At 42.5% G+C, this 12,709-nt stretch overlaps 1 protein-coding gene across 5 annotated transcripts in view; it reads left to right on the plus strand.

Annotated features, from left to right (window-relative positions):
* LOC130333476 (uncharacterized) overlaps positions 1-12,709 on the plus strand; it is a 43,145-nt gene that overhangs the window by 9,951 nt on the left and 20,485 nt on the right. The window contains exon 2 of one of the 5 annotated variants that reach the window (XR_008875653.1): positions 9,862-9,990. The exons of 3 other annotated variants lie outside the window; for them this stretch is intronic. Coding sequence is in view for 1 of the 2 variants with exons in the window: in XM_056553847.1 (XP_056409822.1) it covers positions 9,862-9,894 (33 nt within the window). In the remaining variant the exon portion in view is untranslated. Of the gene's footprint in view, positions 1-9,861; positions 10,100-12,709 lie in introns of those variants that run through there. One more of the 5 variants, XM_056553847.1, reaches the window with a different exon arrangement.

A 12,709-nucleotide genomic window follows, 5' to 3' on the forward strand; every position in this document is an offset into this window, starting at 1 on the left:
ACCTAATACTTCTGTGAGAGCTGAGAGTTTGCTACAATTGTATGCAGTCTTAAAAGATCACCAAGAGTACATACATATGGTTCAACTAACAACATATGTGCTTCTCATCAGTTATTAAGATGTTTAGCCAAAGATTTCTACAAATGGATCCGGTATATATTAATGAACCATGCAAAAACAATCCACTTTCAGCAGTGGCCCCTAAGCTTTGAAAGATCGTGGGCTTTTTGTGTCTAAACAAATCACCCAACAAACAGCCTGATTAAGAATAAAGTCTAAGGTTCTTGTACATCCAGAGCTGTCCAAGATTGAAAATCCAGATACAACAAGCTGAATCCCTGGTGCCCAACATCCCATTTGGTTCTCTATAGCATAAAGGGGTACTACGGCCCTAAGACATCTTATCCCCTATCCAATGGATAGGGGATAAGATACCTTAATGCAGCACCCCGCTATCATCAGCCTTTGGAGTGAACATCGCTCCAGGTCTGATGAATCACGATCACGGGGTGGGAGTATCGTGACGTCATGCGGGGGCGGAGCCGTGATGTCATGATACTCCGGCCCCATGATCGTGATTCATCAGACCCGGAGCGATGTTCACTCTGGAGGCTGATGATAACGGGGTGCTGCTTGAAAGATTGCAGGTGTCTCGGGTGGCGGGACCCCCACGATCAGGCATCTCATCGCCTATCCTTTGGATAGGGAGGGGATAAGATGTCTTAGGGCCAGAGTACCCCTTTAAAAAGTGCATAATGCCAAACCTATGGATGATCTAGGATAGTTGCCAGATCAAAAAAACACTGCATGCAACACGCAACAGTACAACCATGCTGGAATGCAGCTATTCTAGGTTTCAAGACATATGTTGAACTGACTTTTTAACCCCTTAAGGACCATGGACATACGCGTATGTCTAAGCATCCTGGTAGTTAAGGACCAAGGACGTACGCGTACATCCGTGGGAATTTCAGTCCCTGCCGCGCATCGGGCGGGGACCGGACCGGGGTGACTGCTGATATCGATGCCCAGGGGGGTCATCAGCCCCCTCCCCATGCCGGCGATCGGCGCAAATCGCAAGTGAATTCACACTTGCGATTCCGGGTCATACGGGTCTATGGTGATCCGATGACCCGGAAAATAAGGGGGATCGGGGTTGTCCAAGACACCCATGATCCCCCTGAAGGGATAGGAGTGAGGTGGCAGGGGTGCCACCCCTCCTATCCCTGCTATTGGTCGTCTATAAGCCATGACCAATAGCAGATCGGAGGCGAGGGGGGGGGTTAACTTTCGGTTTCCCCATTCTGCCCACCCACAATAGGCGGGGCGGAACGGGGAAACCGTCGGGGACCGGAGCCGAGGTCCACTTACCGCGGCGGAGGAGACGATCAGCGGCGGGGATCGGTGGCAGCAGAGGACGGTGATGCGGCTCCCTGGATCATACGGAAGCCGGTGAGTTGCCTAGCAACATCTGGAGGACTACAGTTTGAGACCACTATACAGTGGTCTGTAAACTGTAGCCCTCCAGATGTTGCAAAACTACAACTCCCAGACAGCTGTTTGGGGATGTTGGAATTTGTAGTTTTGCAACAGCTGGAGGGTCACAGTTTGGATATCACTGTGCAGTGATCTCTAAACTGTGGCCCTCTAGATCTTGGAAAACTACAACTCCTAGCATGCCCACACAGCAGTCTGCTGTCTGGGCATGCTGGGATTTGTAGTTTTGCAACATCTGGAGGGCCACAGTTTTGAGATCACTGTGCAGTGGTCTCTAAACTGTAGCCCTCCAGATGTTGCAAAACTGCAAATCTCAGCATGACCAAACAGCTGTCTCGGCATGCTGGGAGTTGTAGTTGGTACCTCCAGCTGTTGCATAACTACATCTCCCAGCATGCCCTTTGGCGATCAGTACATGCTGGGAGTTGTAGTTTTGCAACAGCTGGAGGCACACTGGTTGGAAAATATTGAGTTAGGTAACAGAACCTAACTGAAGGTTTTCCAACCAGTATGCCTCCAGCTGTTGCAAAAGTACAACTCCCAGCATGCACGGTCTGTCAGTACATGCTGGGAGTTGTAGTTTTTAAACAGCTGGAGGTTTGCCCCCCCCCCCCCCATATGAATGTACAGGGTACATTCACACAGGCGGGTTTACAGTAAGTTTCCTGCTTCAAGTTTGAGCTGCGGCAAATTTTTCGCCGCAGCGCAAACTCCTAGCGGGAAACTCCCCATAAACGCCCACCAGTGCGAATGTACCCTAAAAACACTGCACTACACTACACTAACACATAATAAAGGGTAAAACACTACATATATACACAACTTACACTTTCCCCCCAATAAAAATGAAAAAGTATTGTACGGCAGTGTTTCCAATACGGAGCCTCCAGCTGTTGCAAAACAACAACTCCCAGCATTTCCGGACAGCCACTGACTGTCCGGGAATGCTGGGAGTTTAGCAACAGCTGGAGGCACCCTGTTTGGGAATCACTGGCGTAGAATACCCATATGTCCACCCCTATGCAATCCCTAATTTAGTCCTCAAATGCACATCGCGCTCTCCCACTTCGGAGCCCTGTCGTATTTCAAGGAAACAGTTTAGAGCCACATATGGGGTATTTCCGTACTCGGGAGAAATTGCACTACAAATATTGGGTGGCTTTTTCTCCTTTTACCCCTTATGAAAAGGAAAAGTTGGGCGCTACACCAGCCTGTTAGTGTAAAAAAAAAAAATAAATTGAAGGCCACATGTGTTTACAAAGCCCCCCTGGTGCCAGAACAATGGACCCATTCTGCCACATGTGACCCCATTTTGCAAACTACATCCCTCACGGAATGTAATAAGGGGTGCAGTGAGCATTTACGCCCCACAGTTGTCTGACAGATTTTTGGAACAGTGGTCCATGAAAACGAAAAAATTAAAAAAATGTGAAAAAAATAAAATTAAAACCCGTCCCCAATAAAAACGTAAATTGTCCCATTTTCCCTATTTCACCCCCAAAAAGTGTAAAAAATATATTTTATATACATATTTGGTATCGCCGCGTGCATTAATATCCGAACTATTGAAATGTTAATGATACCGTACGGTGAACGGCGTGAACGTAAAAAAAACTAAACAAAAAAGCAGGCCAAAATAGCTGTTTTTTTTAATAACATTTTATTCCAATTTATAAAAAATTTATTAAAAGTTTTATATAAGCAAATATGGTATCTATGAAAAGTACAGATGACAGTGTAAAAAAAGAGCCCTCATACCGCCGCTTATACCAAAAAATGAAAAAGTTATAGGTCTTCAAAATAGGGGGATTTTAAACGTACTAATTTGGTTAAAAAGTTTGCCATTTTTTTTAAGCGCAACAGTAATAAAAAAGTAAGTTATCATGGAAAATATTAAAGAGTTATGATTTTTTTGAAGGCGATGAGGATAAAACGAAAACGTAAAATTAAAATTGAGTCCTTAAGGCCCAAATGGGGTTAAAGGGGTACTCTGGCGTTAATCTCGTTTTTTTTACTTTTTAAACTGTACAGCATGCTTACCTGACTTTTAATGTATGTTGCGTCTGCTGCGCTGTTTGGTGCTCTCATGGTCTGTGGTTTGCGTTTCACGCTTTTGATTTTCGCCATGACTTCCTGTCATTTTGCCTTGTGGTACTTCATTTCCCATGAGCTTTAGCATGGTCCGCGGTCTTTTTTTTTTTTATAATTAAAGTTTTGTCTCCTCCCCTTTCCCCTGTAAAGTTCCTGCCTTTTCTGTGACTTAATAGGTTAGTCCCCCCCCCCTGCATCCGCCCCTTCCCCCCCCCCTGCATCCGCCCCTGCCACTTCTCATTGGTTGCCTATCCTGGAGGACCTTCGGTGTAGCGTAGCATGTTAGTTCTTGTGTGTTTGCTGCACTGGCCAATGACGTTGCCTTAGCTTCCGTTTGGCCACTCCCCTTCTTCACGTACTTGGTTTTGGTCCGCAGCTGGGTGCCGTGCAGCTGTTTTTCTTCCTGCAACGTTTTTACCTCACGCAGAATGGTAAGTTCTTTGTTATCACCGGATTTTCGGAATTTGTCTATATTATGCTGGATTTACATCACTTTACATCACCGGCAGCATCGAAGGGGAAAATGCGCATGCGCAAACCAGATGTTAGAAAAAAAAAATGTAATGCAACCAAACCACACACTGCCAGGCAATCTGAAAAGACAGGATGTAAACAAACACACATCACGTGGCAGCAACTAAAACAGGGATTGGACAACACTTCAACCAATCCAAAGCTCAAAACGGGGAAGGCCAATACCCTGGGAGGAGTCACTCACAAACACACAATGAATATTCATGAGATGGGCGCGTCCTGAAGTCGACTCGGAGGCGAACAAACAACACGTCACAAACGCAACATGGCCACGGGATGACGAGAACAACGTGGTCGCCACCACGGCCAAACTACCGGGACTACAACACTTCCGCCACCATAATTAAGTAAGTGTACACATAAAATTAAAAGCCCAGGAAAAACAGCAAAGCCACAATACCATAAACCAGACACAAACCAACCAGAAACCCCCAAAAAAGGTAAGGCCGGAGTACCCCTTTAACCCCTTAACGACGCAGGACGTATATTTACGTCCTGCGCCGGCTCCCGCCATATGAAGCAGGGTCGCGCTGCGACCCCGCATCACATCGCGTTGGTACCGGCGCTCATCAACAGCCGGAACCCGTGGCTAATACCACACATCGCCGATCGCGGCAATGTGCGGTATTAACCCTTTAGAAGCAGCGGTCAAAGCTGACCGCCGCTTCTAAAGCGAAAGTGAAACTATCCCGGCTAGTCAGTCGGGCTGTTCGGGACCGCCGCGGTGAAATCGTGGCGTCCCGAACAGCTTACAGGACACCGGGAGGGCTCTTACCTGCCTCCTCGGTGTCCGATCGACGAATGACTACTCCGTGCCTGAGATCCAGACAGGAGCAGTCAAGCGCCGATAATGCTGATCACAGGCGTGTTAATACACGCCAGTGATCAGCATAGGAGATCAATGTGTGCAGTGTTATAGGTCCCTATGGGAGCTATAACACTGCAAAAAAAAAGTTACAAAAAAGTGTTAATAAAGGTCATTTAACCCCTTCCCTAATAAAAGTTTGAATCACCCCCCTTTTCCCATAAAAAAATAAAACAGTGTAAATAAAAATAAACATATGTGGTATCGCCGCGTGCGTAAATGTCCGAACTATAAAAATATATCATTAATTAAACCGCACGGTCAATGGCGTGCGCGCAAAAAAATTCCAAAGTCCAAAAAAGCGTATTTTGGTCTCTTTTTATACCATTAAAAAATTAATAAAAAGTTATCAAAAAGTCCGATCAAAACAAAAATCATACCGATAAAAACTTCAGATCACGGCGCAAAAAATGAGTCTTCATACCGCCCTGTATGTGGAAAAATAAAAAAGTTATAGGGGTCAGAAGATGACATTTTGAAACGTATAAATTTTCCTGCATGTAGTTATGATTTTTTCCAGAAGTGCGACAAAATCAAACCTATATAAGTAGGGTATCATTTTAACCGTATGGACCTACAGAATAATGATAAGATGTAATTTTTCCTAAATATGTACTGCGTAGAAACGGAAGCCCACAAAAATTACAAAATGGCATTTTTTCTTCGATTTTGTTGCACAATGATTTTTTTTTTCCGTTTCGCTGTGAATTTTTGGGTAAAATGACTAATGTCACTGCAAAGTAGAATTGGTGACGCAAAAAATAAGCCATAATATGGATTTTAAGTGGAAAATTGAAAGGGTTATGATTTTTAAAAGGTATGGAGGAAAAAACTAAAGTGCAAAAACTGAAAAACCCTGAGTCCTTAAGGGGTTAAAGGGGCACTCCGGTGGAAAACATTTAATTTTTTTTTTAAATCAACTGGAGCCAGAAAGTTAAACATATTTGTAAATTACTTCTATTAAAAAATCTTAATTCTTCCAGTACTTATTAGCTGATGAATACTACAGAGGAAATGGATTTTTGTTTTGGAACACAGAGCTTTCTGCTGACATCACGAGCACAGTGCTCTCTGCTGATATCTCTCTCTGTCCATTTTAAGAACTGTCCAGAGTAGGAGAAAATCCCCATAGCAAGCATATGCTGCTCTGGACAGTTCCTAAAATGGACAGAGATGTCAGCAGAGAGCACTGTGCTCGTGATGTCTGCAGAAAGCATTGTGTTCCAAAAAGAAAAGAATTTCCTCTATAGTATTCAGCAGCTAATAAGAACTGGAAGGATTAAGATTTTTTAATAGAAGTAATTTACAAATCTGTTTAACTTTCTGGCACCAGTTGATTTAAAAAAAAAAAGAAGGTTTTCCACCGGAGTACCCCTTCAATGAACGTTCCCTGTATTACAATGCCAACATTGTGGGGAGTTTCTAGTGTTAAACTTTGCCATCATTACCGAGGTGAGGTACCATCGATACAACAATTTACAGGAGGATTCTAAGTGAGACATACAGTGCGAAACTTTGGATGGGATAGAGAATGTTTTGTCCCATGATTCTTCAAAAATGGGAGAGAATCTTTACAATTCAAGGGTACGTTCACATGTACAGGATCCTGCACAGATTTGATGTGCAGGAATTGTAACTGCCGATTAGAAGCTGTGCTCAGTCATTTAGTTTACATTGAAATCTGGAGCAGAAAATCCTGTGCATCAAATTCTGTGCATCAAATCTGCGTACGTGTGAACATACCCTAATAGTCTCCATAGGGGACTGTTTATAGCAATCATTTGATTGCTAATACTGTTCAGTGCTATGCATAGGGCATAGCACTGATCAGTATTATCGGCGATCTTCTGCTTTGGTCTGCTCGATCTCGGACCAGAGCAGAAGACCCCTGGAGACGGACCGAGGCAGGTGAGTGGACCTCCGGCCACCATTATGGATGATCGGATCCCCACACTGCCGCAGATGCCGTGATCTGTATTGATCACGGCATAGAAACACAGAATGTGTCGACAGATAAGAACCATTTGGCCCATCTGGTCTGCCCAATAATCTGAATCCTATCAATAGTCCCTGGCCCTATCTTATATGAAGGATAGCCTTATGCCTATCTCTATCTTATATGAAGGATAGCATTATGCTTATCCCATGCATGTTTAAACTCCACTGTATTTGCAGCTACCACTACTGCAGGAAGGCTATTCCATACATCCAATACTCGCTCAGTAAAGTAATACTTGTCCTCTTGTGGTAGCTTTTCTTCTTTTAAATATGCTTTCCTCCTTTATCCTGTTGATTCCCTTTATGTATTTAAAAGTTTCTATCATATCCCCTCTGTCTCTTCTTTCTTACAAACTATACATGTTAACGTCCTTTAACCTTTCCTGGCATCTGATGGGTTAATGGTGCACATCAGCACGATCGCTGATGTTCACCATTACTGAGGGACTGGCTGATAGCAGCCGGGACATGCCGTGCATGACACAAGCACCACTCCGGTGCTCGCGGTCATGGACAGGACGGAAATGTACATCCTGGTGCGTTAAGTACCAGAGCACAAGGACGTTAATCATTTTTTCATATTCTGATATTTGACTTCAGAGGTTCTTCTATATCTAACATGCCTTAGAGGTTGTGGTGGTGGGGGGATCATTCCTCCACATATGGTATGATCTCAAATAGTAACTTATATAAATTATCTTTTGGGAGGCTCTGCCAGGTTGTGAATCTAAGAAATCTTGAATAGTACTCATACATGGATCTCATTGTGTTTGCTAATTCCTGGAAAAGACTCCCGAGTTAGTACTGACTAGTAATAACATTTTTTTCTGGATAATGGTTAACTAAATATTAGCCTTACCGGACTGAGAAAACTTCTTTAATAACACATGGTCCTCCTGGTACCACTTCTTCCTTATCATAAGATTGTGGAGCTCTAAATTATCAGATGTGAGCACAGAGGTACGGCATTGTTGATTCTAGGGTTTTTCTTCAGTGCTTTTGCACCTGGCAGGCATGATGACCTTGGGTGATTGTGGGCGACCATTTTTCTCCATACCCCTACATGTCCCTCTCTATCTTTTTATTGTTTTGTCTCTTTTAGTCCTTAGGTTTTTTTTTTTAGTCTAGGTTTCTTAACTCCTAGAGAACACCCTGGCTGCCTGATACTTAGTGCACAGGATGTAAATTTATGTCCTGAGCAGCATTCAGATTATGAAGTGAACGCAGGAGCTAATGATCATGCCCGCCATAAACCCTTTAGATGCCATGATCAATAATTAGCTATACTCATCGGACCATCTAAAGCACAATCACGAAGGTCCAATGAGTATAAATGATGGCCGGAGGCCACCTTACATGCTCCATGCCACTCTCCGGGATAAACTTGTATGGTCTGTCTTCTGGCAGGTTATATAAGTGGATCACCGATATTAATGATCAGTGCTATGTCAATGCATAGGACTGAACAATAAAAGCAATCGAAAAAAAAAATATTTGGTATTGCCACTTACCGAAATGTCTGAGCTATTAAAATATAATGTTAATGATCCCATATCGTGAATTATATGGATCCACAGAAAAAAGATAATGTTAGTTTTACAGTAAAGTGCACTGGGTAAAAATTGGTTTGGTAGCGACAAACATTTTATGGTAAAATTAAAGTGGTTATTACAAAGTACAGTTGGTTGCCCAAAAAACAAACCCTCATATGGGTCTATGGATGGAAAAATAAAAAAGAGGTATGGCTCTTAAAGGACGAGGAAGAAAAAACTAAAATGCAAAAAATTAAATTGCCCTTAAGACCAAAATGGCCTTTGTCCTTATGGGGCTAATTCTCAAGTTTCAATGGGGAATATTGTGTGGGTTGGTTATAACTCTCTTTATAATTTTTTCTCCTACTATTTCAGGCATTTATTATTGCAACAGAAGAGTTTTTTTTTTAAATAGTTTGTAGGATTTGATTAAGGTTACAGTCATACATTCTTTATGCTATTGGGGAATTACAGTGTGCTTTTTGTACAGTTGTTTTATCCTATGAAGCCTTTTCTCTTTTGAGTTAATATGTTTTTCTAACTTTATTAGAACATTTGTTTAGCCTTAAAATGTGTTTACTTGCCAAAGAGGAGTTAGCAGAAAAGATTCCACTGTTTTATGATCTGGACATTTGTGCTATATTTTTGCTGGAAGCTGCTGTCATAAATGAAGGGTTAAACCTTAGTTTCTAAAAAAGGAAGGCATGTTTGTGGTTATCAGTTCAGGAATTTTAGTGCTTCTGTCCAGAGTTGCTTATTTTGTGGTGCAGTCATATAATGGGAAAGAATTTCGGTGAGAATTGTATCTACTTTTGGGAAATAGTTCTGATCAGGTCAAAATCTGTGGTGCAAGTATACTAAAGTTTTTTCATTTTTCTACAAAGTTACGGTAGATGTTACAAGCTTTGGTATTTTCAGACACTTCCCAATCTCGGTTGTTGTTTGCGGGGTCCACAGACAGGGCATTTGCCCTCAAGGTGTTGATCAAGCACAAGGTCCTCAATATTCAGAGGCATTGAGGAATTCTGTGGAATTGTAAAGACAGTTTCAGATCCTAAGTTGCCTGATTATTTTAAATTGAGATGTGCAATGCATATATTAGCCACACTCTCTAAATCCATTGTTTTCCCATGAGTTTTTTACACTAGGTCATTGAAGGTATACATTGTGGGATTACACTCTTTGACACTTAAAGACAACCAAAACACAAAGGCACCTATGTAAATTATACTAAATCTGAATTTTGTTTATTTAGCAAACAACCACATGTCTTCCTCTCTCACTCTGAAATTTCCCTGTGACATCTTCTGATCCCCTGCTGAATGTTTTCCATGCCATTTCCAGGGCAGACTTATCTCAGCAATAATGGCCGACTGAGGTGAGACACCTAGCCAAGTCTGTCTCTATGTAGCAGCCAGAGCGTTCAGTGAGGAGCCAAAGATGTCACATGGGACGCCCAAGGCAGAAAGGTAGGTGAGTATATGTTATGTCTTTTTCATTACGTTAGTTTTATTTATTTTTCACTGTTTCATTAAGCAACAAAAGGGGGACAGTTAGAGGAAAAAGGTGAAAGCAAAACAAAATCAAAGAAACATTCTCTAACATATACAAGCATAATAAAACACAAAGAATGGATTTCAATTAAAAGTGCTATGGGGAGCTATAGTTGTTAGCAATAAGTTTTATGGACTGTTTTAGAGGCGCTTTTTTAGGTTTCTTATAAATGTCGTGATCCAGAGCGGTTGTCTACTCACGACTTCCTGATGGCTTTTTCACTGCTGGGCCTTTATTCTATTTTTGATGACTCTATTTGTTTGCTTCTGACTTGATGCCGCCTCATTATTATGCTCGTCATTATTATTCACTGCTGTGAATTCATTTATACATTTATATATTATATGCTGCTTATTTTACCTAAAACCACTTTATAAAACTCTTTGAAAATAAATATAAAAAGTGCATATGGGGAACAAGGAAAAAAAACTACTTTGAAAAAGAAAAAGAAAGAAAGCGTGAAAGGAACCAAGAAAAAGAGGAGAAAAGGGAGAGAAACCAAGCAATGGGGGACAAATGAGAAGACCTGCTAGTCCTCCTCCCACGGTTGCCATTGAGAAATAAATGCTTCATTGGCTGAGCGTGAAGCTGCCAAACATTCCTTCCCAATACCTGGGCTCACTCCTCCTAAGAGGTCAGACGATTATCCAAAAGAAGCTAAAGAAGGGTAGAATACACTGGCAGGAGGGGGTTCTTATACACATAGTCTCAATAGGAAATGGGAGACTATGAAGGTCACAGGCCTCCTTTAATCTATATATATATAAAACTCAACGTGTATGTATGTATGTATGTATGTTCCAGTATCACGTCCAAATGGCTAAAGATATTAACATGAAACTTGGCACACATGTGACTTATATGTCAACAACAAACATAGGATAGATGATTTAACCCTTACTCACCCACACTTGCCAGGGGCAGGGTTTATATTTAGAGTCCCATACAAGTCAATGGGAAATATATATTACTGCATAACTTCCAAACGGCTGGAGATATTTCCATAATACTTGGTCACATGTTACTTATATGTCCACTTAAAATATAGGATAGTTAATTTAACCCTTAACTACCCCCATTTGTGAGGGTTGGGGTTTTTGTTTAAAGTCCCAAGCAAATTAATGGGAAATGTATGTTCCCATATAACTTCCATACGGCAAGAGATATTTCAATAACTGGTACACATATTATGGGTCGGGATATGAGGATGGGATAGGAGGTCGGGATAGGAGGATGGGATAGGAGGTCGGGATAGGAGGACGGGATAGGAGGTTGGCATAGGAGGACAAGATGTGAGGACGAGATATGAGGACGAGATTGGAGGTTGGGATATGACAACAATACATGAGGACGGGATATGAAGTCAAAAGCTTCCTCCTTTGTTTATTTTCCTCCCCAACAAGGATTAGGAAGGAAAAACCGGGCAACGCCGGGTATTCAGCTAGTCTATATATATATATATATATAAAACTCAACGTGTGTGTGTGTATGTGTGTATGTTCCAGCATCACGTCCAAACGGCTAAAGATATTAACATGAAACTTGGCACACATGTTACTTATATGTCAACAACAAACATAGGATAGGTGATTTAACCCTTACCCACCCCGATTTGCCAGGGACGGGGTTTATGTTTAAAGTCCCATACAAGTCAATGGGAAATATATGTTACTGCATAACTTCCAAACGGCTGGAGATATTTCCATAATACTTGGTCACATGTTACTTATATGTCCACTTAAAATATAGGATAGTTAATTTAACCCTTAACTACCCCCATTTGTGAGGGTCAGGGCTTTTGTTTAAAGTCCCATGCGAATCAATGGGAAATGTATGTTCCCACATAACTTCTGTACAGCTGGAGATATTTCAATACCTGGTACACATATTACGGGTCGGGATAGGAGGTCAAGATAGGAGGTCGGGATAGGAGGACGGGATAGGAGGTCGGCATAGGAGGACGGGATAGGAGGATGGGATAGGAGGTCGGGATAGGAGGTCGAGATAGGAGGTTGGGATAGATGAACTGGATAGGAGAACGGGATAGGAGATTGGGATAGAAGGTCAGGATAGGAGGTCAAGATAGGAGCAGGGGATATGAGGATGGGATAGGAGGTCAGGATAGGAGGTCAGGATAGGAGTTTGGGATAGATGGATTGGATAGGAGGACGGGATAGGAGGTAGGGATTGGAGGTCTGGATAGGAGGTCTGGATAGGAGGTCGAGATAGGAGGTCGAGATAAGGATAGGAGGACGGGATAGGAGGTCAGAATAGGAGGCCGGGATAGGACATCAAGATAGGAAGACGGGATAGGAGGACGGGATAGGAGGTCAAAATAGGAGGACGGGAAAGGAGGACAGGATAGGAGATCAGGATAGGAGGTAGAGATAGGAGGACGGGATAGGAGGTCGGGATAGGAGGTCGAGAAAGGAGGACGGGATAGGACTGGATAGGAGGACGAGATAGGAGATTGAGATAGGAGGACGGGTTAGGAGGTCGGGATAGGAGGACAGGATAGGAGGTCGGGTTAGGAGGACGGGATAGGGGGTTGGGATATGACAACAATATATGAGGACGGGATATGAAGTCAAAAGCTTCCTCCTTTGTTTATTTTCCTTCCCAACAAGGATTAGGAAAG

Source organism: Hyla sarda, unplaced genomic scaffold (assembly GCF_029499605.1).
Source record: "Hyla sarda isolate aHylSar1 unplaced genomic scaffold, aHylSar1.hap1 scaffold_411, whole genome shotgun sequence".
Lineage (NCBI taxonomy): Eukaryota > Metazoa > Chordata > Amphibia > Anura > Hylidae > Hyla > Hyla sarda.